The 27,628-nt window shown below is 32.6% G+C and overlaps 1 protein-coding gene and 1 long non-coding RNA gene across 2 annotated transcripts; both read left to right on the top strand.

Annotated features, from left to right (window-relative positions):
• Window positions 1-1,800: 1,800 nt before the first annotated feature.
• LOC142598212 (uncharacterized) lies at window positions 1,801-2,395 on the top strand. The gene is made up of 3 exons (XR_012832513.1): window positions 1,801-1,992; window positions 2,080-2,216; window positions 2,293-2,395. It is a non-coding gene; the product is annotated as an uncharacterized LOC142598212 (long non-coding RNA).
• Window positions 2,396-2,708: 313 nt separating this feature from the next.
• Window positions 2,709-27,627, top strand: uif (sushi, von Willebrand factor type A, EGF and pentraxin domain-containing protein uif). The gene is given in 18 exon segments (XM_047063957.2): window positions 2,709-2,809; window positions 2,880-3,205; window positions 3,310-4,300; window positions 4,681-5,658; window positions 11,632-11,674; window positions 11,748-11,829; window positions 15,871-17,660; window positions 17,736-19,470; window positions 19,573-21,451; window positions 21,512-22,525; window positions 22,586-23,392; window positions 23,445-25,031; window positions 25,033-25,542; window positions 25,544-25,907; window positions 25,968-26,126; window positions 26,193-26,573; window positions 26,639-27,136; window positions 27,207-27,627. Coding segments are annotated over 15 exon segments (11,481 nt in total). The 5' UTR covers window positions 2,709-2,809; window positions 2,880-3,205; window positions 3,310-4,300; window positions 4,681-5,061; the 3' UTR covers window positions 27,242-27,627.
• Window position 27,628: the final 1 nt, after the last annotated feature.

Here is a 27,628-nt window from a genome sequence, read left to right as displayed (position 1 = left end):
CTATCGATGAAACATTTTCGACGACGACGACGACTACGAGAATATAGGCCACATAGCATCATTCATTCATTTTTTTTTCTCGGTTATTCGACGGAAAATTTTTCAAAAAAATGTTTTTCCCCTTTGCACATATAACCGCGTGATATTGATATCATTGGTAAATTGGTAAATCCTATGGAATGGAATAGAAATGAATTGAATAAATTGAATAAGTTTGACCGGTTTTTTTTCCTTCTCTAACCTTGTTGTTGATGTTTTCGTCGATGGATGAAATATATATCTGATTAAAATGATGAAGACTGCTGCGTTTTTTTTCAGTTCAATCAAATTCAATCCTTAGCAATGATGCATATTTTACCCAGGTAAACAAGCAAGCGAGAGTAATGAATTACCTGGTTATTTTTGTTTTTTTCTCATCCATTCGAATTTGTTGGATGATTTGGATGTCTAAAATCTCTGGTTTCGACCATGCAAGTATGTATATCGGGTTTGACCTCATCTCGTTTCACCTTAAGTCTTTTTTTTTGAATAACAGAACAAGAAAAATAAAAGGAGAGCTAAATCAGGCTATATGATGATGATGATGATGACGATGATGATGAGCATCATCTTCCGAATTTAGTTGACCGATGATTTTTCGTTTTTTTTTTCTTCACTCATCATTATAATCTAGGACGATGAAGGTTGGCAAATATCGACAGACAGATAAATGTCTATATATGATTGAATTGAACTGACCATTGAATTGATGATGATGATGAAAAAAGAGATTGATTTTTGATTGATACCTGTTGTTGTTTTTGAATGTTGACCAATAATAGTAGTAGTAGTAGTAGTAGTGGTTGGTTTCAATTACTAATGATAATTAATATATTTATATGTGACGGGAAAATGAAGGGAAAACATTTCTTTTCAAGGGATGATAATGTCGTTTCCGGTACCGATTATATTCACTTCAAATCATTAATCGATTATCGAGGCATTTTATATGAGACCAAAATAACAAATCGATAAAGATATTTGATTTATTTTTTCTTGTTGATGATAATAATAATCAGTAATCGATCGCGATCGATGATCTTGATGGCCTTGATTATCATCATCAACAAAAATAGAGGTGATTGAAATCTAAATGATCGATTGATATGATTAAAGATTAATCAATAAATAATTTTTATGATGATGATGATGATGAAAATAATTTGTTGAATGGTTTTTTTTCTGGGTTAATATTTTTTTAAGGGAAATTCCTTCATTCAGTTGTAGCATCGATTTAAGATCGATTTAATCGATCAATTTCATAATTCAATATCGAACCATAATTTGGGTTGTGAATAAATTAATTTTTCAGCATTCAAAAATGATGATGAATCTGGATCAAGCCTGCGTTTGCACATTTAAATATTTTGATCTGATCTGATTGATTGATTGGAAAATTTGATAATCTGATTGAATAATTGAATAAATATTCGATTGAAAATCGTGATTTTTTTTATTATTATTATTTTCTTACCCTGGTGAATTCTGATAACAATGGTGGTGAAAAAAAAATTGAAAAATTTTTCATTGTTGTTCAGCAAACACAAACACAGACAAATAGATTTTCACGACGATCAAGATTGTTTGATTTTGAATGTTAAAAAGTTTTTTTTTTCTAAAAATATACCAAAAAAAAAAAGAATTTCGAATCAAAAATGCAACCTGTCATTTGTGAATGAATCATCATCTTCACCCATCGATTTATATCGAACAAAGGATGATCACAATTTGTTCTTTACAAACGTGGTTATCGAATGCTTTTTTTTCTTTTAATGATCAAACGATCCTCACCTTTGTCATTTGTATGAGAAAATTTTTCCAATCCAATAATTGTGATTGAAAATTGAACAACAACAACAACAACAACAAAAAACATACCCATCATCATCAATACCCTTTTGGTGAAAAGGGCGACAAATTATATCCCGTCAATTCAATGAGATATCAAGATAGGTAAATTGATTTTTTTTCAGCTATAATAATCAATTTGTATATATTGATTCCCAGTTTTTATTTTTTTTCTGATTTCTACATGATTAGATCAAAATTGGTGTCGATTCTTTATTTCAATGATTTTGATTTTTGAATGAATAATCAATTGATGTTATTTTTTTTCCATTGCTGAATGAAAAGATTCACTTCTTCTTCCTGATTTTGGTGTTAATATTCAATGAATGGTAAGTGTATATTGATTCATTCATAATGCTAATATTCTCATCTATCTATAATTATGTATGATGTTGATTGTTATAGAATCAAATTTCGAAATAAGGACGCTCAAATTACTTGTTATTCGACAATCGAATCAATTGATTGACTACTGGTCATTGAACAATCAATAGCTACATTATAGGAAGCAAAAAAAAATCATTCATTTCGAAAACAAAGTTGTATCATAAAAATACCAGTTCTGCATCGCACAAAAAAAGGTAACTATTTGATGATTCATTGAATCTTAGAATCGCAATCCACACATATTGATGATGATTTAATTACAGGTCTATTTGAAGTTGATGAAAATACTGATCATCATTAATTCATTGATTCATCATTGATTGATTAATTATATAAAACTAGAATTCGGTTATTCGCATTCTAATCAAAATAATTGATTTTTCCATTTAAATATCACATATCGGTTTTTTGCATCTCAACATTTCTGCGTGTGTGTGGAGTAATGTGCCCTGAGCAAGATCGAACATTAATATGATGACGGAGGATGATGATGAATGTGAGTGACTAACATTTCACAACAAATCCATTTATTCAAGTAAGGCTGATTTGGTGATAAAATTTAATTTTTTTTTTTTTTGAATTTTGAATTAATAATTTTTTTTCAGTTTTTTCCAGTTGTTTGCAAGAAAAAGAACCAATTTTTTCCATATTTCGGTGATCAAAAACATTCGAAAAGGTCGACACATTGATATCCGAAAAAAAAATCCATCCATGACAAAATTGTAATGTCAAAAAAAGTCGACTAATTTCTTTTCGCTTCCTATATGATTCCGGTGACATTCCACACACACGCAATTCATCCGACCGGCATTTAGGATTTGGTTCACCCTACAATAATCATATGGTTACATCATCCGAAGATATCGATGATGATGACCATCCAACTCCGGATGGTAGCAAAACAAGTAGAAAAAAAGTATTTATGAACTGGGTATTTTTTTTTTTTAAAGAAAAAATTTTTTTTTCTGGTGCATGAATCAATCATGATGGTCAACTACCTTGTTTCTTTTTTTCCCTCTTTCTTCAATCTAACAGGTTTCTACCGCTTCATCAAACTTCATAAGCTGGTTTTGTTTTGTTTTCTATTCACTGAATCTACCAAAAGAAGAAGAAGAAGTGGTTAATATCAAAGTCAAAGTTCGACCAAATTTTGAACAAACAACAAACCAGCAATCCATTCTAATTCATTTCATTCTATATTTATAATATTCGACGGCAAACGGACGAATCATCGTCAACATCATTGATAATAATCATTATTACTCTTACAACGAGCACCAACAACAACAACAACAACCAACAAAATAACATACCACCTGCATGCTGTGTGTGTGAGTGTGTATGTTTACCTGTTAGGAAAAACCTACCTGGTCAGACTTGGATTTACAAATAAACAACAACAACAACAAGGAACTCTAAGAATTTTCTTAAGAAAAAAACAGCAATTACCACTACTACCAGTGAATTGTGATGATTGCTATATTCGGCCATCAAAGTATTCAACATTTTTATTTTCTTCAGAAAATACCTGTTTCTTGCCTGTAGTTTTTATACCTGAAGAGAATGAGAGAGAGAGAGAAAGATGAATGAATCGCAAAGAAGAAAGAGACCAATTGTCGATCACTTTTTGCAGCCAGTGTTTGTGGCCCAAGAGAAAGAGATGAAATGACTCTTCAAGAAAAAAAAATTTCGTTTGGCGGTGCCATCACGAAAAAAAACTGAGAAAATTCCTTGTTTCAGTCATCATCATTATTGTCGGCCAGCTATACATCGTTTTTTGACCGATGTAATGTTCCATCAATCGTTGCCATCAATAGTTTCTCATTTGAAAAGACTGTGATCATCGTATTTTTGTTGTTTTTTTTCTGTTTATATGTGTAGATGTGTCTAGATTTGTAATGGATTGAATGGAACATTAACATCTTTCAAAAAGTTTTGAAACAGCCGATTCCCGGCAATGGACACTTTTTCTCGCCTTTTTTTTGAAAATTTATCCATTCATCATCATGTTGTCATTGTAATCAATGTAAGTTTTATTCGACAACAGAAAAAAATGTTTATGAATGTGTAATGGTCAAATCGATCAATAGTTTGATTTTGGACAATTGGCCCTATCAATTTATTTGTGTTGTTGTTGTTGTTGGTGTGTTTGATATTCAAGGCGATTTCATTTGATGATGATTATTATCATGTATCTTTGACTGCCGCTTATAATTTATAATTATTAGTCTTATTTACAAGTTTTTTTTTATTTTTCTCATCCATTTGATTCGTATCGAATCGTAATTTTCGCATTTTTTGTTATTCAAAATTGGCGTCCACACACACAATATCGTTAATGATGTCAAGTTGTGATCCATTTTGTTTTTCTTAGCTAATTTTCTTTTGTTTTGTTTTTTTTCACAGTTTTTTTTTCGTTTACCTTGGCTAAAATGTGATAATTGGAATTGACACCCAAAATCCGTATCCGTCACACAAACACACACACACACACAGACACAGACATACACAGACACCACACATTTTCACATCCGAACCACACAATCGACAACACGAGGTGGTGGTCATTATCAATAATAAATCATATCGTTCATTTTCTATTGTTGTTTGTTGGTGTTTTATTTGTGTGTGTGTGTTTTGGTCGGCCCATTTTCTTTAATTGTTCTTTTGAAATTGTGTTTTTTGTGTCTGTGTCTGTCTGTCGGTTTAGTTTTTTTGATTCGATTCAATCAACAACAACAACAAAAAAAATCACCAAACAAGATCATCATTGCCATCTACAAGAAAATGATGCTGCCATCATCATCATCTTCATCAATGACGGCTCAGTATAGCCGGCAAAGATGCCGTAATCGTCACCATCAAAATGGTCAACAACAATATTATAATCTATCATCAAATAGTGCCATCATCATTACATCACCATCATCGTCGTCGTCATCATCATCATCATCATCATTCGTTACATCGAGGCCAACCAATTCTACCATCATTACAACAACACAACAATCTGATCACGACATAAATAGCAAATCACTATCACTATCATCATCATCATCATCACCAAATTGTTTACCACCACCGCCACCATCATTATTGCCATCATCATCATATAAATCTACATTGTCGATGAATTCTAGAAAAAATATTTCAACAACAAAATTGAAATCAAAAAAATCATCAATACAATGGTCACCATTATTATTATTATTATATCAACAACGAAATAGATCAAATAAATCAAATAATCGATTCAATCCATTTATAATACTAAAAAATCACAATAGCCAATATCATTATTATTCATTACAAATTTTATTTATTTTAGCCACAATTTTTATTTCGTTGTCAATCATACCATCTACACAGGTTACGGCACAAAATGTAAGTTCACACTATACAATGATGATTAAGTATATCTAAAGATTTACATAGAAAAAAAAACACGATGGGCAATAAGTATCCGTTATAAGTGTGTGTGTGTGTGTATTTTGATTCTCACTCTCAAGAGAAAAATGTTTATAGTGAAAAATCTTTTCTATTTTTCTAATTAGTTATCATCTTATGTGATGATGATGATGATGATGGGAGTTTTATTGAAACACACACGGACACTACTCGGTCATTCGTCGATTGGATTTGAAAATTGAATGGGAATTGTCCTTTTGTGTGTGTGTGTGTGTGTGTGAACATTCAAAAGATAAAGAGTGGGAGAAAGTGATAAGTGGAATGATGAGATTCTTTTCTTGTTATTTTGTTGAACAAATCATTGCATCTTTTGTGAATATACATTGTCATGTTGATTGTTTAAGGAGAAAATTTTTTTTTTTCAATTTCTAAAAATCAATATTTTGTCTAACTTTTTTTTCTATTACATGTTTGTATAAATAGTTAGTCCCATTTTTTCTATCAAGATTAATACTTCCGTATCATTGAGTTGAACATGCATGTTTTTTTTTCTTATTGAAACGCAATTTCAAAAGAAAGAAAAAAAAATCGGTACAAAAAAAATTCACAAAAAAAAAATTTTTTTTTTCTTTCTATTGATCCGACCAAGCCTATCTCTTATTTTCTGTTTCTTTATCTTGTTCATTGATTCATTCATTCATTATAATATTCACCATTTGAATTCATTTGAATATTATGATGACGATGATGATGATGAACCACATTCGATCAATAGATCAACAACAACAACAACAAAATGAACAAAATCTAAATGATTGACTTTTTTTTCTTGTTCACCCGGATTTAAGATATATATTTATATTAAGATCCGACGGAATTCGAAAGTCAATTTTTTTTCTTTTGTGCATGTTTTTTTCACAAAAAAAACTTTTTTTTCGTGTAAATCAAAGTTTTTATCTTTGTAGTTCTTTATTTTTCTTTGTTGTTTTTGTTGTTTTCGTTTTCGGGTGAATGGCATGAAGAAAGCAAAAAAAAATTGATGAAGGTGCCTGGCAATCACAATCGATTGTTTTTGTTGTTGTTGTTGTTCTCATTGAATCATTTTATCCGAATCAACAACAAAAAATGGGCTCGAATGAATGAATGAATGAATGAAGAAAAACAAAGCCGGCATATACCGCAACACACTCTCGCTGAACAAGAAAAAAAAATTTTAACGAAAAAAAAATTATTGTTGGCGTGAGATTAAAATGAATGAATGAATGAATGTATGAACAGTATTTGCGTGTTTGCGTGTCTGGCCTATTAATAGATTTTTTTTTCTATTATTTGAATGACCATTGGACAAGAAACTGGCCAATCATATGGTGATTTTATTTTATTTGGTAACTATTTTAAGTTACAAATATTAAATAATAATTTTTATTTTCGTTTTTTTTTCTCTGCTCCGTTATTATTAGTTGGCCTAGCCTTAATTTTCACGCGTATGTATTTACAGTGTCTACAATTTATAATGTTTGCACGCGCGTACAATGTTTGTCTGGCACGTTTTTTGGTTTAATTTGTTTTGTGAAAAATTGTTTGATTTATTTTCATTATAACAACAGGTAAACAAGCAACAAGTGTCTACATACTTGTCATATTTTTGTTTTTTGTTGTTGGTTTTTTCACTACCGGATATATGAGGATCAAATTCTCTTTTTTTTCGAATAATAATGATCAATCGATGATGATGTTGATGACAATATAATTGCTTGGAATATCAATAGAATTTCCTTGTCAATGTGATGGTAATTAGTTATTGTTTCGGAACATCAAGTCATTAACCCTATATAGATGATGATGAATATCATTATCATCATCAGTGAAGCGACATGAATACATGAATGAATGATTTAATGAATGTATTAACAAACTTGAAACTTGTCCCGTTTTATCTAGATAAAGAAATAGATATGGACATTATTGTGTGTTTCATGTTACCATTTGCTGTGTGTGTGTGTGTGTGTGATTTATGTATATACAGAAACATTCATTTCATATATTCATCCGCATCATTGTATGACAGGCTAATAATTGTTTATTGTTTCAGGTTGACATCTTGTATGTGTGAGTGTCTGTGTTTTTTTCATTTTTTTTTCATTCTGCCCCCATCATCATCAGCATTGTATGTCATATTAAATTATTATAATCTAATCCTGTAGATTTTTTTTCTTCAACATTTTTATATGATAAATGATTGTAAATGAAAACAAATGTGAAAAATGGGCACCACTACCACCACTTTTTTAAAAAAAATGAGAAATTTTTTTTATTGTAATGTAGGACATGAGAATAGGAGGATGTGAGAGTAGTATTTGAGTAAATGATCCAATGGTTGAATCATTCACCCATGTTTTTTTTCATTCATTGAATCGTTGTTTTTTGACTTTTCAGACTTGTTCACGATGGTCACATCATCATCTTTTTTTATGATGATTATTATCATCATCAATAAATTGTCGAAAACATCATTTTTTTGAAAAAAATGATTTGTTTTGAATTTCGATAATTTTTTTTATTTCAGTTCCCAGTGCACATGATGTTTTTTGTTTGGACATTTTTTTTCGTACTTGTCCTGTATATATTCCTGCCCCTTTTTTTCTGTGAATGTCGCAATCTTTTTGGCATTGTCGATTTATTTTATTTTTGCTTCGTTTTATAATGTTTATTATGTTTAGCCATCATCATGTCTTTGAATTTGGATTATTTGCCATTATGACGTTCACTTTTTTTCTGTATTGTTTTATTTGTTCACATCTGTTGTTGTTGTTGTTGTTACAATTGAATTTCGAATAGAATTGAATTGATGTTTCATCGAGCCCCGTCACAGGTTTGTTCAATGGATTGTTTAATCCATCGTCGTGTGTTTATAGCATCATATAGAAGCCTTGCTGATTTCGAAAGTTGGATTTTTAATTTTTTTTTTGAACTTGGCCCTTTTTAAAAATACACGAGAGTGAACAAAAAAAAAATGTTAATCCTTTATATTCTTTTTCTTTGTCTGTTTTCTCTATTTGGGTGAATTTACATACAGCTAGCATTGTAGCCTATGCAAATTTTTCATCATTTATCATTCAATCAGGAAAACATTATTTATTTATTTATTATACGAAACGATCTCGATTTTTTTTCTCTCTCTCTCTCTCTTTCTTTTTACCATGATTGTAATCAATTGATTTATTCGTGAATTTATGAAGGACAACCATCATGATGATCATCCCTGGATAATTAGTCTGGTGGAAATAAATATTATGAAAATTTTCTGTTTTTAATGTAATGGATAATGGTAAATGGATCATAGATTTTTTTCTTCTTTTTTTTTGTTAATGAAAATTGTATTTGATCACAGTGTATATGATATCTGGTGGTTAAAGAAAAATAGGTCTGATGGTCTATTAATTACATTTTTATGCATAACGGATCAAGTAATGATTACCATGATGATAATGATGTGATTGAAATGAAAAAGGGTTGACTACATAAACATTATGAAGACACATGTGTGTTTCTATTGCCATATGTGTGTATATTTAAGATCCGTTGATGTGATGAGAAAGAAAAATATTTCCGTATGTGAAACTTTTGTTAATCAAAAGAATCCAATTATATTGTTTCATTGTTTTTTTTGTTGTTGAAATGACAGAAAGAAAATCGAATTTTTTTTCATTTGTAATTATATTCGTATTTGGTTCCTGGAATTGTTGTTGTTGTTGTTGTTGACAGCATTGATTTTCATCGAAAATTTCCTGATCGTTTTTTTGTTGTTGTATCGATAATGGACTTTTTTGAAAATAAAAAAAAAACAAATTGCAAATAATCTTGGTGTATTTATTTATTATTATACAACAAGTGTATAAAGAACGGTAATCACACCGACTGCCGAAAAAAGAAAAAGAAGAAGAAAACATCAACCCTTTTTTGGTCAATCATTACACACACAATCATTTTTATTTTTATTTCATCTTTTTTTTTGTTTGTTGATTTGTTCAATTTAACAACGATGACGGCGCTAACAATGAATGAGTAAATTTGAATTCGTCATCATCAAGTTGATTTGTTTTTCATTTCGTTTTTTTTGTTTGTTTGTTGTTGTTGTTGTTGTTGCTGTTGACTATTTATAGATGAATTTTTCATCATTTCTGAATAGCCTACCTGTCTCTCCCATTTATTTTATTTCATTCATAAAAAAACGATTGAAATGAAATGAATAGATGAATAGATGTCCTTTGATGTTTTTCTGTCTTTCTTTTTTTTTTACTTTTCATCTCATTCAATCTTGATTTATTCATTCATGGAAATGAAAACAGATTTTCTTTTCTTTTTTTTTCATTTAAAATTTGTGCTGTTGCACGCGTCAACGCCATTCTTTGGTTTATTTACTTGAAACCGTTTATTATAATAATGATGATGATGATCTCGTAGATGATGGGCGATGATAATGTCCAAATGGTCGTTGTTGTTATTGTTGCTGGTGGTGATCCATTGTTCTTGGCACACCATATTTAGGAATATTTTAACCAATTAGATATGCATCAAATCTATTTAGAGAATAATAAGAGCATCATTTTAATTTACTGTCAAAAAAAAATTTTTTTTTTGTTTTTGATGAATGTGATCATCACACCTGGATATTTATTGACATGAAATTTTGAAAACAATTTAAAATCAATATTGAAATGTTTGACACTTGTCATCACAATATTTTTTTTTGATTAAATTTTTTTTTCAAGTCTTTTTCTGTTTGTTGGATGAACACGGTTAGATGTTATGGTTCGAATGATTCGATGGATGATGATCATCTAACGACAATGACCTTTGTTGTAGATCGTCGTCACTGGATTGTTGTTGTTTTTTTTCTAGCTAAAATGGTGATTTATGCCATGAAATTTTTTTTTCGTTTCGTTTAGATTGATATTCTCATACATTTGGGTGATTGAAACTTATTTTTTTTTTGTTGTAAAGATCTCTCCCATAGATTGATTGATTCGATACAGAAAAAAGCTTTTTTTCTTCTGTTATATGATATTAATACTTGAATCATCATTTTTCGATGACTATCATCATCATCATTATAATGCTGTTGTTTATTCTCATCTTTATGTCCATTTACTTCTTTGTGTGTCTGATTTTTTTTTATCCCTCAATGGATAAAACGATATGATGCCATTTACTTTGTGTCTGTGTTGGGAAGAATATCTTTTTCAGAAAATCATCACTGATTTTTTTTCTTTCATTTTGAATTCAAATGATCATGATGATTGTGATGATAGGGCTCCTGGATATGATAATGACTGAATGAACTGGCTAACTTTACTGAGTGAATGAACAAGTCATTAGTAAAGTTATGTTCGCTGCATGTGTGTATTATTTTTTTTATTCTATTTTGCTCAATTATATATGTTTCTTTTTCGTTTTTTTTCTGTCCATTAATATTTGTGAGTTTTTTTGTTTTGTAAATACAAAACAGCAATAGTTTTGCCATATGACGGACGCCCAATCATTTTTGTTCCATTTGAAACTTGTCCCGGTTTTAATTTTTGTCGTCCAAAACAATTACTGTATTTGATTTGTAAAGTTGAGAATGAGACAAAATTAATTTATCAAATTCACAATTTAAGAGTTAAAACAACAACAACAACAACGACGACGACGATGACGACGAAAAGAAATAATTAAATTTAATTAAATTTTTCTTGACCATTGTGTTTTGCACTTTGTTTTTAGTTTTCAATTTTTGACATTGGGTCAAATCAATAGGAAATGGAAACAATGACATTGACCATGAGTTACGAATAACAATCATTTAATAATACTTGCCCTTAAATTACACAAACAAACAAAAACATTGAATTTTCGGTTTCTGATAATCGATAATCTACATTGTTTTTTTTCTCTTTTTCTATTTAGTCACAAACAATCAGTACGGATAATTTTCTTCATTGTCCTGAAGGTAAGCAATTATTTTTGTTTGTTTTTTTTTGTGTTTGAAAAACATCCTTTTTTTCCATAAAAAAATAATCTAGATTGGAGACGTGAAGGAATTTATTGTTATCGTTTTTTTAATCTACGTCATTCATGGCGTAGAGCGGCACAGATTTGTAGGCGGTAAGTATTTTTTCACTGTTTGTCTTCTAACCCTTTAAATGTTTACAATTGACATTAATCATTATAACGGAAAAAAATTGGCAATGATTTCTTTTTTTTTTGTTGATCCTCATCCTGATTTTTTTTATTCTTGAATATCAAGTATTCGTATCATGCACACCTATTGTGTATGCTGAACACTTGAATTTTTTTTCTGGATGATCAATCAACATTGATTTTAATCGATGATAAATCTGTATTTTTCACTTGAATCTTCAAATGAATTTTGATTAAAAAAAAATTGAAGTATAATAATATTCAAACATCATGATCAAATCGGCCAATTTTTTTTTGCCAATCTTTTGTTTGTTTGTTAATAATCGAGGTCAATTTCGATTAATTTTTTTTTAAAGGAACGATTACAAATCTATCAATCATCACTTGTCTACGTTTTTTTTATTTACGTGATTTTATCAAAATAATTTGATTGATTTGAATTTTTTTGCATCCATCATCACTTTAATTATCCAGAGAGAGAGAAAAAAAAATTATTTTACTGGAAATTTTATTTTATTTTCCACTCTGTTTGTTTGTTTTCAAGTTTAAAAATTTTTTTTTTTACAAAAAAATTCTTTTTTTGTAATCTTAAATTAAATCAGTGCTTTATATATAATTATATATTGCACCTAGAGAAATAGATGAAGAAGATAGAAATCAACTAGCTAGCTAGAAATAAACTTGAATGTTGATTATAATCCGATTCTATTAATATTTAATAATGTGTAAAGCCAGGTATTAATAAATACTACTAGAGATAATAATAAGAGCTAGTGAGGCAGAGAAATAGAGATGTAAAAAAAGGGGAAAAAAATATTTTTCAACTTGAATAAAGTTTTAGCTTACCATGATGCATAATGTGGATGATGATGTTTGATGTTGCTTATATGGCCGATGGCCACATAACTGACCTCAACCTTAAGCTTCTTCTTATTTACATTCTTTTGGTAATCAAGTAACTATGTTATAAGCTTAAACATCATCTCATATATTTTAAGTAAATTATTTTTAGAGTTACACCGGTCTATTGGCCGACCAATCTTCGATATAACGGTATATCGATATTTGAACGAATAGATGAATGATGTATGCTGTGATGGTAATGATCACAAACTCTCCTTTTAGGTCAATGAGAAATGACTTGTTTTTTTTCTCTTGTTTATACAATTTTCTTTGATCACCAGTTTTGATCAGAACTTGAATGTGATTTCAATATCGTAATAGTGTGTGTGTTAGTCTATGTGCATAATTAGACTAATCCAGTTAAACAAGTCTTTAAACATTGAATGAAACATTTCAAATTGATGTTCATTGATGATGATGATTATGTCTGATTCGTGATCGTGAATAAACCGAATAGTCTATTAAAGGCAAAAAAAACGAAAATTTAAAGACCAACACCTCTTTATGGTTATCATCATCATCATCATCGTCATTGTTTCCGCGTGATGATGACCATCATCAACAAAATATGATGGACATTTAAAACCTTTAGGGGGTTTTGATATTTTTTTTATCCCTACCTTTTAACTGTTTGTGTGTCTGTGTGTGTTTTAACCTTAAGGAAAATGATGATGATGATGATTATTAAAACAAGGTCGACTATCCTGGTAAATTTGGATCAAAAATTTTTTTTCTCAATTCCTTTTAAAGGTCGATCATTGATGATAATGATGATGATGATGATGATCGGTAATGATCACTTTTATGGCATAACAAGCCATCAATGTGTATGTATTAAATGCATAATTTTTTACTTATACATCATCATCAACTACCTGTCTTTCCATTGTGTTTGTGTGGTTATTTTATAGCTAAAAAATACAAAAAAAAATCGATTCTGTCAAATAACAATCATAAAAGAAAAAAAAACCATTTTTGATAATGATGACGACATGATGAACAATGAATGAAAATACAATTCAAATACCAATTTTCACCAATCACAAACTTACAGAGAGCCAACCTCCAATCTCTCCCTGTCTCTATTGTCAAGGATGATAAAGACGACCAAATGATAATAATAATGATTATATTCAAGATAGATAAGAAGAATAACAGGAAGTTAATTTTTTTTTTGGTTAGCAAAAAAAAAAATAATTCAGCACGATGAAGTACAATATAAATCGTTGGCCATGATGATGATGACCGTAATGATCAAGAACTAGATGTCATCAACTCTTTCTTTCTTTTTTTTTTTTTTGTTTCTTCTATTCTTTTATTCCATTGTCTAATCTAAATAGTATTTTAATGGTCATTTTACAATGCATCGATACAAATTTTTTGACTTCAAGTCAACATTTAGTCACATTGATTAAATTCAGTTAGGTTTGTGGATGGTGGTGGTGGTGGTGATGGTGGAAAAAATCCTTTTTTTTTTTTTTGGTTGATTTCGCTTTCTTTTTTTTGTGTTTTTATTTCAATTTTTTTTCGTTTTGAAAAAAAACGATTTCAAAATCATCCTACACACACATACAGAGTGAAAACATTCTGATTTTTCCTTGTCTAGATAGAAAGATTTGTCAGATTCAAGATGTTTGTGTTCTTGTTTCGGATTCGGTTATTCGCTTCTTTGGTCCATTATTTTTGTGTAGGATGTTTTTATATTTATTTGACAAATAAAGTAAGTTTTTTTTTATTCATTCGTTTTTTTTATATATATGGGCCATAGATCTACGTGAATATAATTTGTTTTTTTTTCTTGTTTTGTTTATGACTAATATGACCAAATAACAATTACATACATGATCCACAAATGGAGCGAAAATTGAAAAAAAATAATCCAGTTACGCGCTCAATACATCAAGGTGTGGTGTGACGTGGCTTGTGGAATTGAATGAATGGCCAGGCCACTTTTGATTTTATTAGTTTTTTTTTTGGTTTTTCATTTATTTATTTATTTATTGTTGTTCCACACGTTTAACACACACACTCATAAAAAATGATCAATGTTTGGCTATAAAGTCAATGGATAGTTGTGTGTGGTGATATAACGATGATTTTATCCAATCTCGTTTTCACACACACACACACACCACATCATATCACCTTGAAATCTTATTGTTGTGTGTGGTGTTTTTTTTTTGAATTGAAAAAAAAATAAAAATTTTAAAATTTCATTTTCAAATATTTTAGCTATCCTGTTTAGGTCACATACAAAATGATTGAAAACTTGATGATGATTATCAATTTTTATTTTCATTCACTGGATTTGGATTCACCGATTGATTGAAAATATTATCATTATCATCATCTTCATATGTGTGTATATAATTATGTGGTATTGGTTGTTGATGATCGAATTATTAGGGCATGTAATGTATTTTTGAATAAAACCTTTTAAACCTTTTTTTTCATCGTCATTATATTATGATTATTAATCGTTTATATGAAAATCAATTGAAAAATACTATAGTGTAGATTTTTTTTTCTGTGGCCATACAACTACACCAACAACAATGATAATGATGATGATAATTATAATAACCATAAATATATGTGTATGTGTATATATCTAAATATGAAATATTTTGACCTAAAGACATGATGATGATGGTTTATAATAATCTCTATAAGTAGAAGACTAGTCTCACTTGTTGTTTTGTTGTTTTCTCTTTTTTTTTAATTATCTTTATCTTCATTTTTGGTTGTTTATTCCAATTTGATTTTCATTTTTCATTTTTTTTTGTCTTGTTTTCCATGATGATACTTTTACATTCATTATCACTTTTCATTTATTTATATTTTCCACATTCAAATTGTTGATTATTAAATTGATGATTGAATTTCACAAATGTCTAATGTTTGTGTTTTTTTCTGTTTTTTTTTTATTTCGTTTCGGGGTCAATAAATAGCCTTAAGCTTGTTTTGTCTTGTTTTGTTTTTTTTTTTTTTTTTTTTTTTGATTTTATTTTCGGTTTGTTTGAAATTCCCGAACATTTTTTTTTTCTAAAGCCGGTTTTTTAATATTTCTCTTTTTTCTTGTTTTCGTTGTTTTTTTTACAGATATGGCAGTGAATTAGTGTTGATCAGTGATTTCACACAAAACAATTTTACCGCTGCATTAGCTGAAGCTAGTCTACGTGAGGCTGGCGATGATGGTCGCTCATTTTGGATTGGTTTTGAATCGATTGATCAATTATCAACAAATACAATTGAATCGGCAAGTGGACGTTTTGTTAGTAAATATGTTGGTTTTTGGGCCTATGATCAACCGAATGTTGATGATGGTCAATGTGTACGAGCAACTGTAATCGGTGAACATACATCGAATGGTGATGCACCACAAAGTGTATGGTCATTAGCCGAATGTGAAGATCTTTTGCCATTCGTTTGTCAGAAAATAACATGTCCTACTGGTTCATATCATTGTAGTAATGGAAAATGTATAAACAATGCATGGAAATGTGATGGTGATGATGATTGTGAAGATCGTTCAGATGAAATGGATTGTCCACGAAAATGTAATTATTATCTACAAAGTTCCGGTGATAAAGTGATATCACCAAATTATCCGAACAAATATGATCCAAACAGTGATTGTAAATGGACATTAGAAGGACCAATTGGATCGGGAATGATTTTACAATTCTCAGAATTTGATACGGAAAATAATTTCGACCAAGTACAGATTCTAGTCGGTGGTCGTACTGAAGAGACAAGCACAACATTGGCTACATTGTCCGGCATACAAAACATATCGGCTCGTGCATTCACTACTGGCAGTAATCTAATGATAATCAAATTTCGTTCCGATGCTTCGGTAGAGAAACGAGGTTTTCGTGCATCATGGAAAACTGAACCATTAAAATGTGGTGGTGAATTCACAGCACAAACCTTTGCTCAATTTATCAATTCACCACAATATCCAAATTATTATCCTGGTGGTCTTGAATGTGTTTATGTTATAACGGCAAGTCAAGGTAAAACAATCACATTGGAGGTGACCGAATTAGATTTAGAACCGGATACCGATTTTCTACTCATTCGTGATGGTTTAACATCGAAAAGTTCACCACTTAGTCGTTTTAGTGGCAATATGACAATAGAGTTGAGTAAATCACACGATCGTTATATAGTTTCGACAGGAAATTCTGTTTACATTTATTTCCATTCAAATTTTGGCGTACATTCACGAAAAGGATTCTCTATCCGTTATAAAGCTGGTTGTGAAATAAATTTATTGTCCGATAAAGGTGTGGTCACATCACCAGCTTTTGGTGTGACAAATTATCCAACAAATCAGAACTGTATCTATCATATTTCACGCGAAAAACCGGCCGAAGGATCTGTATCGATTGTTTTCAATGAATTTGGTGTAACCAATGAAGATATATTACAAATATATGATGGATTAGATTCATCTACAGCGGTTCCTCTACATCCAAGCCGTGGTTTTGGAACAAAAACTAAACCAACTGGTTTAACTTTGACCGCATCTTCTGGTCGAATGTTATTGCTATTCAAAACGAATGCCATGAAAGCTGCACGAGGATGGTCGGCAAATTTTTCAGCTGATTGTTCACCATTGACGATCGGAAAAAATGCTATCGCATCGGAACGTGGATCAATGTTTGGATCGAAAGTAGTGTTCACTTGTCCAGTTGGTCAAGAATTTAGCACTGGTGTTTTGAAATTAGAAACTGAATGTTTAATGGGTGGAAAATGGTCATTGGATACTATACCCAATTGTCAGGAACGATATTGTGGTCCAGTACCACAGATTGACAATGGTTTTGCTGTGGATGCAACAAATGTTACTTATCGTGGTATTGCCACTTATCAATGTTATGCTGGTAAGTTTTTCATTTTTCTCGCTTGATTGATTTTTTGGCTAATTATTTTTCTCATCACTACCATTTTTATTAAAGGTTTTGCTTTTCCATCGAATCAACGTACTGAATCGATTCGTTGTGGTGAAGACGGTAAATGGGGAAAGTTACCCATTTGTTTAGCATCATCATGTCCACCGATATCGGAAACACCACGTGCTATACAAACAATAATGGCCGGTTCAGTGAATCGTAGCTATGGAACAATTATACGATTTGAATGTGAAAATGGCTATCATCGTCGTGGTGTACCTGTGGTTGTTTGTACATCCATTGGTCAATGGTCTGGTTTGCCACCAGTTTGTGAAAGAGCTAAATGTCCAATATTGCCAGAAATCAAAAATGGTTATCTTGCCACTAACGATGCTGATCGAGATTTTTATTTTGAAGATGAATCACGAGTTTTCTGCAATCGAGGTTATCGACTTGAAGGTTCTTCGATTATTAAATGTTCAAGTAATCAATCATTCACTGGTATACCGATATGTGTAGACATTGATGAATGTTCACCGGGAAACTCAGCATGTGATATTTCCTCAACAATTTGTACAAACACTGATGGTGGATTTTTCTGTAAATGTAAACAAGGTTTTGAACCGAATCTTAATTGTCGCCCTGTATCGGATCTTGGCCTTACTACGGGTGCAATTCCAGATTCATCCATACGTGTATCAAGTACTGAACCAGGATATAAAAAATCTGATATTCGTTTGGATACGATACCACGTAGTACACATTTTGGTTGGTGTGGTGCATCGCCTAGGATTGGTGAAAATTGGGTCCAAGTAGATCTTAAAGCTCCGATCGTGATTCGAGGATTACGCATACAATCCGTACAAAGACTTGATGGATCACAAGCTTATCCGCTTACAATACGACTACAATATGCTGATGATTTAACTGATTTATTCCGTGACTATTCCGACATATCAGGACGACCATTACAATTCAGATTAGCTCCTAATGGGGGATCAGGATTGTCGATTGTAAATCTTCCAATACCATTGGAAGTACGATATATTCGCGTAATGATTATTGAATTTGCTGTTGCCCCCTGTATGCGTTTCGAACTTATGGGCTGTACACGTCAAGATTGTTTCGACATCAATGAATGTCTTGATCGTAATGGTGGCTGTGATCAACGATGTGTCAATTCACCGGGTGGTTTTTCTTGTCATTGTAATGTTGGCTATGAACTCTATACATCAAATGGAACGGCTGGATATTTTATTCCAATGACCGAAACCGGTCTTAGAGATGGTGATGTTTATCGTATCAACAAAACATGTGTTCCAAAACAATGTCCAAATTTACAGGCACCTGAAAATGGAAAAATATTGACTTTACGTGAAAATTATCATTATAACGATATTATTACATTCAATTGTGATTTTGGATATGTATTGCAAGGACAACGTTCATTGGCCTGTGGATCGAATGGACTTTGGAACGGTACAACACCACAATGTGTTTATGCACAATGTCCAATCATATCTGATGATCCGGCTCAAGGATTAAAACTACAATATGAATCAACAATGGAAAATAATTTGATCCCCTTCCTAAGTATGGCTAATGTTACTTGTCAAGAAGATGGTCGACCACATAAAGGTACTGCATATGCACATTATCGTCAATGTAATTATGATCCCAAAGATGGAAAGCCTGATTTTTGGTTGTCTGGAGCGTTGCCCACTTGTCCGAAAATTGATTGTGGAAAACCACCTGAATCAAATGGAGCTTCATATGGTTATTATATGGATACACATTATAAGTATGCAATTATTAAAATTTTCCCAAGGTTTAAATATGTATGTGTAATTAATCTTGTTTGTTTGTTTGTTTTTTTTTTGCATTTTTTCCATAAAATTTGTAGGTCGAGTTTCTTTTTCGGTTGTGAAAATACATTTACATTGGCAGGAAAAACAAATCGTAATGATAATGTAGTTCGATGTTCAGAAAAAGGCTACTGGGATTTTGGTGATCTTCGCTGTGAAGGACCTGTTTGTACGGATCCTGGACATCCACCAGATGGTCAACAAATTGCAACCAGTTTTGAACATAATACTCAAGTTCGTTTTACTTGTGATCGGCCGGGTTATGTTCCCTATACAAATGATCCAATTACATGTGTTAAAAGTGCTGATTGTCGAATAATCAAACCGATTGGTCTTTCCACTGGACTGATTCCAGATTCAGCAATCAATGCAACCACTCAACGTACAAATTATGAAGCAACAAAAGTTCGCCTAAATTCAGCTACCGGTTGGTGTGGTCAACATGAACCATTCACTTATGTTACGGTAGATTTGAAAAAAGTTTATCGTATCAAAGCTTTATTGGTCAAAGGTGTTGTCACCAATGATGTTGTTGGCCGTCCTACTGAACTTCGATTTTTCTATAAAGTTCGTGAAGCTGAAAATTTTGTTGTCTATTTTCCAAATTTCAATCTAACATTAAGTGAATTGGGTAATTATGGTGAATTGAGTGTGATCAATTTACCAGCTACTGTTGTTGCTCGTTACATCATTCTGGGTATTGTTGCATATCATAAAAATCCATGCTTAAAATTTGAATTACTTGGTTGTGAAGATAAAAAAGATGAAATTCTTCTCGGTTACGATAATGGTCACCCGTTGTGTGTGGATAAAGAACCACCTCGTTTCCAGAATTGTCCTACAGCACCGATTGTTGTTAATCGAGGTCCAACTGGTATTATGCCTGTTAATTATACGATTCCAACTGCAATAGATAACTCTGGATTCATAGCTAGAGTTGAAGTATTGCCGATTGGTTTTAAACCACCAATGATTGTATTGGAAGATCTCCGTGTTGAATATCGAGCCTATGATACAGATGGAAATGTTGCTATTTGTCAGGTGAACATTACCTTACCAGAAACAACACCACCAATGCTTCATTGTCCACAATCATACGTAATCGAATTGGTGGAAGAACAGGAATCATATGAAATTAATTTCAATCAAACAAGACGATTAATCAATGCAACTGATGAATCGGGTGAAGTTCAAATTACTTTGATTCCTGAAATGGATTTTATACCTGTTAAAGGATATCGCAATATTACGGTTCTGGCAACTGATCGATTCGGAAATGAAGCTGTTTGTCATTTTCAGGTGTCTGTTCAACCAGCCATTTGTGTTCCATGGTCATTGACCAAACCAGCCAACGGTGAAATTATGTGTCGTCGAACGGATTCAGGCTATAAATGTGCATCAAGATGTTTGGAAGGATATCGTTTTATCGATGGTGATTCATTGAAAATTTATGAATGTTCTGAAAGTAGCCATTGGCAACCAAATAATATGATACCGGATTGTGTTCCTGAACCAGAACCTGAAATGGATGATTCTAGCTATGATGTTATGGCCAATATTGAATATCGTAGCGGCGGATTTGCGCCACCATCATGCATGTCGGCATATGTCAATTATGTTTCCAGTTATTATGATAATCTTAATCATTTACTTTCACAACGTTGTTCAGCTATCAATGTCGATATGGCTGTTCATTTTTTCAATACGACCATTTCACTTAAACCAAATGCAAATGAATTATCAATCAAATATGTGCTTCGAATTCAGCCAAATTATCGTCAAAAAACATTGTACGATCTATGTGGTTCAACATTGACGTTGATTTTTGATCTAATGGTACCCAGTACCTATGCTGTCATTGAACCATTGTTGAATATTTCCACTCAACAAGTTGGTGGCTCCTGTCCATCATTAATTGTGAGTATATAAAATATTTTTTAACATCATTATATAATTCATTCAATTTCTCAACAATAGGCTCTTCGTTCATCTGTTCAACGTGGTTTCACCTGTCGACCTGGTGAAATTCTAAGTCCATTAAATGCTACCGAAGATAAAAGTGGAAATAAAATTCCTCGATGTTTACAATGTCCAGCCGGTAGTTATGCTTCGAGCAATACAAATCTTTGTTTACCTTGTCCATTGGGCTGGTATCAGGATATGCTTCGTCAACCATCATGTCGTCAATGTCCAGAAGGAACCTATACTAAATCCGAAGGAAGTAAAAGCGTTGCTGAATGTGTACCAGTTTGTGGCCATGGTACATATTCACCAACTGGTATGGTGCCTTGTCTTCAGTGTCCAGTTAATGCATATTCCGGTACACCACCAAAAGAAGGTTTCAAAGAATGTCAAAAATGTGTGGCCAATACATTCACCTATGGACCGGGTGCTCAATCAATCAATGAATGTAAAGTCAAATGTCCACCTGGACATTATTCTGAAACCGGTCTAGAACCATGTGCTCCTTGCCCGGTTAATTATTATCAAGAAAAAGAAGGACAAACGAAATGTATTGAATGTAGATTACGTGAACGGACATTACGTCCAGGTGAACGTAAAAAAGAAGCCTGTGTTCAAGGTCAATGTTCATCGATCCAATGTCAGAATGGTGGTCTATGTATTGTGAATAAACATGAACCATATTGTTATTGTCCAGCCGGATTCAGTGGACAATCTTGTGAAGTCGATATTGATGAATGTCAATCAGAACCATGCTTCAATGGTGGTACTTGTATCGACCATCCTCAAGGTTATAGTTGTCGTTGTCCAGCTGGATTTTCTGGTTTACAATGTCAAGTTGAACAAGAAGAATGTCTTCAGGATAGTTGTCCAGAAAAAGCCATGTGTCAGAATCTTCCCGGTATCAACAACATCAATTGTCTTTGTCGAACTGGTTATGAAGGCCATAATTGTAACATTACTGTCAATCCTTGTTCGAATAATCCATCACCTTGTGAGAATGATGCCATTTGTATTCCATTGTTACAGGTAAGATTGATTCTTTCTTGTCATTTTGTTGATTGATAATTTTGAAATCTCTCCTTTTAGGGACGTTATCATTGTCGATGTCCAGCTGGCTGGACTGGAACACATTGTCAAACAAACATTGATGACTGTGCCGATGATCCATGTTTGCTTGGTGCTCAATGTACTGATCTTGTCAATGATTTCAAATGTGATTGTCCACCGGGATTCACCGGAAAACGATGTGAAGATAAAATTGATTTATGTGCCACAAATCCTTGTATTCATGGTCTATGCGTTGATCGACTATTCTATCATGAATGTGTTTGCGAACCTGGTTGGAATGGCACACGATGTGAAATCAATACCAATGAATGTGCTTCATCACCTTGTGAAAATGATGCCGAATGTGTTGATCTTATCGATGGCTATCGATGTGTTTGTGATCCAAACTCATTCACTGGATCTAGATGTCAACATGAAATCGATGCATGTGAATCTAGTCCGTGCCAAAATGGTGGAACATGTCTAGATCAATCGATAGGATTTAGATGTCAGTGTAAACCGGGATTCGTTGGTCTTCAATGTGAAGCGGAAGTTGATGAATGTGTTTCTAACCCATGTTCACCACTTGGAACTGAACGTTGTATCGATATGGACAATGCTTACAAATGCCAATGTCATGAAGGATTCGGTGGTGAACTTTGCGAAACAAACATCGATGAATGTTCGTCATCACCTTGTTTTAATGGAGGAACTTGTGTCGATCAAATCAATAGTTATCGATGTAATTGTCCGCTTGGATGGAATGGACCTCGATGTGAAAAAGATGTTGGAATGTGTGATTCATCACCATGTCATAATAATGCTCGATGTGTTGATCTATTTCAGGTTTGATTTTTCAATTGTCAAATAATTTATAATCATTCGTTCTTTTTTTTAGGATTATTTCTGTGTTTGTCCATCTGGTACGGATGGAAAAAGATGTCAAACAGCTCCGCAACGTTGCATTGGTAACCCATGTCAAAATCATGGCATGTGTCAAGATTATGGTTCTGGACTTAATTGCTCATGTCCGGCAAAATATACCGGGATTGGATGTCAATATGAATATCATGTTTGTGATGAAAAACGATGCCAGAATGGTGCAACCTGTCAAGATAATTATGACGGTACTTATGATTGTATTTGTCCGCCCGGTTTTACTGGACAAAATTGTGAAGAAGATATTATCGATTGTCTCCCTACATCATGTCCACCATCGGCAACCTGTATTGATTTGACTAATGGTTTCTATTGTAAATGCCCATTCAATATGACCGGAGAAGATTGTCGTAAACCAATCAATATTGAATATGATCTCTTTTTCAATGATCGTTCACGTTCATCAAATGCTGCTTTGACCATACCGTTTATGTTGGAAGAATCAAATAGTTTTACCATCGCTTTATGGGTACAATTCATGCCAGAAACAATTGGAACTTATTTCACTTTGTATGAAGTTGATTCACCATATGTTATAAGCAAAACTCAACGGCCATTAGTGCAGGCCAATCATCTTGGTGTTTTGATCTCTTTGTTCAATGATAATGGCTACAATTCTAAACGATCACCTGATATATTCATGCCTTATCTGGAGAATGTTCCAATCAATGATGGCCAATGGCATTACATCAACATCATCTGGGATAGCCGAGACGGTACATTAATGCTTGTCACCGATACTGCATTAGCGAATACTGTTCAAGATTATGGTACCGGTGGTCGATTACCAGCCTTTGGTTGGGTAGTCCTAGGTGCACCGGTTGAAAATTCTGTTCCACATCTTGGAGAAGGTTTCCATGGTCGTTTATCACGTGTGAATATCTGGAACAGGCCATTGGATATGTCTGTTGAGATTCCATCGCAAATACGAAGTTGTAAAAATTCTCCTGTAATTTATAGTGGACTATTGCTTCGTTGGACCGGATATGATACCGTACTCGGAACAGTTGAACGTATTGGTCCAGGAAAATGTGGTGAACGTTTCTGTCCAAATGGTTATACTGGTGATGATTGTCGAATTTTGCAACAGGATAAAATACCACCACAAGTTCTTCATTGTCCACCAGATATGTGGGTCATTTCGGCCAACACATCAACAATCGTACATTGGGATGAACCACAATTTATTGATGATTTGCGAAATACACAAGTAATGGAAGTACAAAAAATCAAACCAGGTGAATCGTTGAAAAAAGGAATCTATGATTTGTCCTATGTGGCATTGGATGAAGTTGGCAATACAGCTCGTTGTGATTTTCAAATTCATGTACTACGGGAATTTTGCAAGATTCCGGATCCGCCTATAAATGGCCAACGAGAATGTTCAGATTGGGGTCCAGGTGGTCGTTTCAAAGTTTGTCAAATCAAATGTAATCCTGGATTACATTTCGCAGAACCGGTTCCAAATTTTTATGTTTGTGGTGCTGAAGGTTTTTGGCGACCAAAATCCTCCGATCAGAATCTTGAATCACCATTAGTCTTTCCAGGCATGTTCACCAAAATATTCGGCTCAACGTATTTTCCGTATGGTCATGAATTTCCCATCATCGGTTGTTTGTTCAGAATCTGGAAAGAAAATTCTAACTTCCCGTGCTCATGATAGTATTCTTCGTGTGGATAGAGCATGGAAAATCTGTTCAGATAATGTTCGTGGAAGCTGTAAAGGTTTAGCCATAAATGTTAAATGTATCAAAGGTTTACAAATTAATACGAATCGAATCGTAAAACGGCAAACGGCTCGTTCATTGTCGGAAAATTCAGAAGAAGAAAATCAACAAGATATCTATAGCCTAGAAGTCAGTTTTCCAGCTAATAATGATCCGATTGTTGCATCAGCATCCACCAATTCCATGATCGGTCAGGATAAAGATACATTGGAAGCTATAATACGTCGCGCTGTTGTTGAATCAGCCATTTTTGATGTTCGCGATACATTGCCAAATGTTGCTGCCGATTTGACAAGCCTGGATCTTATCACTGAATATGCTTGTCCACCTGGGTCAAGTTGTCATCGGTAATAGCTGTGTTGAATGTGGTTTGGGAACCTATTTCGATGATCAAACTGGTCGTTGTGTGAAATGTCCAGTTGGTTCGTATCAAGAAGAATTGGGACAACTTCATTGTAAATACTGTCCAGTAATTGGTCAACGACAAGGTGTAACAATCATTAAAGGTGCACGTCATCCATCGGAATGTCGTGAAAGTTGTTCACCTGGCCTTTATTATGATATGGAAACATCAACTTGTCGACCATGTGGTTATGGTTTCTATCAACCGGATGAAGGTTCTTTCACTTGTATTCCATGTGGACCAGGTTTAACTACACGAAGTTCTGAAGCAATTTCACAAAAAGAATGTAGACGTAAGTAATATTTGGCATATATTTAGAGTAAAATCTAATTGATTGTTTTTTTTTCATTAGCTGAATGTATGGCCGGATTTCAACTATCATCGACTGGAAATTGTGAAGCATGTCCATTGGGATATTATCGTACCCGAGGACAACCATCATGTGAACCATGTCCTGCTGGTTATACAACCGGATCTATTGCAGCCATCAATATTGGCCAATGTAATTTGGGTAAGTTTTTTTTTACTATAAATCAAGTGCTAAAGAATTAAACTAAATTTAATCTTATTTGCATAGAAATTTGTTCTATTGGTCACTTTTTAAATGTGACTACAGAAGAATGCCAACAATGTCCGAAAGGTACTTATCAAGATGTTGAACAACGAGATACATCATGTCAATCATGTCCGCCGAATTCGACGACAAATTCGATTGGATCAACAAGTGCTGATCAGTGTTCAAATCCATGTTTAATCAATGATAAGATTGAACTTTGTCCACCGAATTCACAATGTGAAGCACCATCCATTGGTTCAGAAGATTTCCGTTGTGTTTGTAAAGATGGATATAAAGAGGCTCCTCATCCAGATGGTATTGCCGCAACTCCGAATTCTCCATTTTGTATCGATGTATGTGATGATTATTGTATCAACGGTGGAAAATGCGATTGGAAAATGGGTATGATGTTCAATTATATGATCATTTTCTGATTGATTAATTGATTAATTTCAATTTGATTTTAGGAATGAAAAAACCACGTTGTGAATGTCTAATCAATTTCTATGGTGATCGTTGTGAACGTAAATCTGAACTAATATACATTGCAAGCGGTATTGGTGCCGCAGTTTTCTTCATCATATTCATGGTATTATTAATCTGGATGATCTGTGTACGAACAGCAACACGGCCAATATCGAAAAAATTATCCATGCATACGATACCGGCCGATTTTGGTCCAACGAACGGTTCGCAGCAAAACTTTTATTACGGAGCGCCGGCACCATATGCTGAAAGTATTGCGCCATCACATCATTCAACATATGCCCATTATTATGATGATGAAGATGATGGTTGGGAGATGCCAAATTTTTATAATGAAACATATATGAAAGAATCATTGCATAATAGTAAATCAAATAATGGTACATTACAGGGCATTGCCAATCCATCTATTTATAGTACGAACAAAGAAGATCTCTATGATCGTTTACGTAAACATCAATATATGGGCAAAAAAGGAGGTATGTGTTCAAGAATTGATTTAAAATTTTCTATTTTTAAATGAAAAATTTTTCTTTTCTCTATAAATAGATTCAAATAGCGAAAGTGAAGATCCAGTCAACTAATCTCAACAATTAAAACAACAACAACAAATTCTGAAATAAATAAATAAAAAAAATCAATTTTTGAAACTTTTTCAAATTTTTCTTTCTCTCCACACCCCATACACTGTCTTTGTCCATTTTTTTCTTACTCATCTCAATTCGAGTGTCAATTCATCATCATCATCATCATCATCATTTTCATCCATCAGTTGTACATCGAATTTTTTTTCTCTACTTTCTAGTAATTTTTTTCCCATTCCATTTTTTTAAAATTTTATTGATGATTACACTTTTTTTTCTATATGGCTGTGACTTTTTTTTTACTGATTGAGAAAGGAAAAAATTTTATTTATTTACTTTTTTTTGTATCAACGGAATATAATAATTAAAAACTCTGTTACATCAATA

The sequence above is a fragment of the Dermatophagoides farinae genome, chromosome 2 (assembly GCF_024713945.1).
Source record: "Dermatophagoides farinae isolate YC_2012a chromosome 2, ASM2471394v1, whole genome shotgun sequence".
NCBI classification, from domain to species: Eukaryota; Metazoa; Arthropoda; class Arachnida; order Sarcoptiformes; family Pyroglyphidae; genus Dermatophagoides; species Dermatophagoides farinae.
Note: the sequence above shows the minus strand (reverse complement) of the source record. Positions and strands in the feature narration are given on the sequence as shown.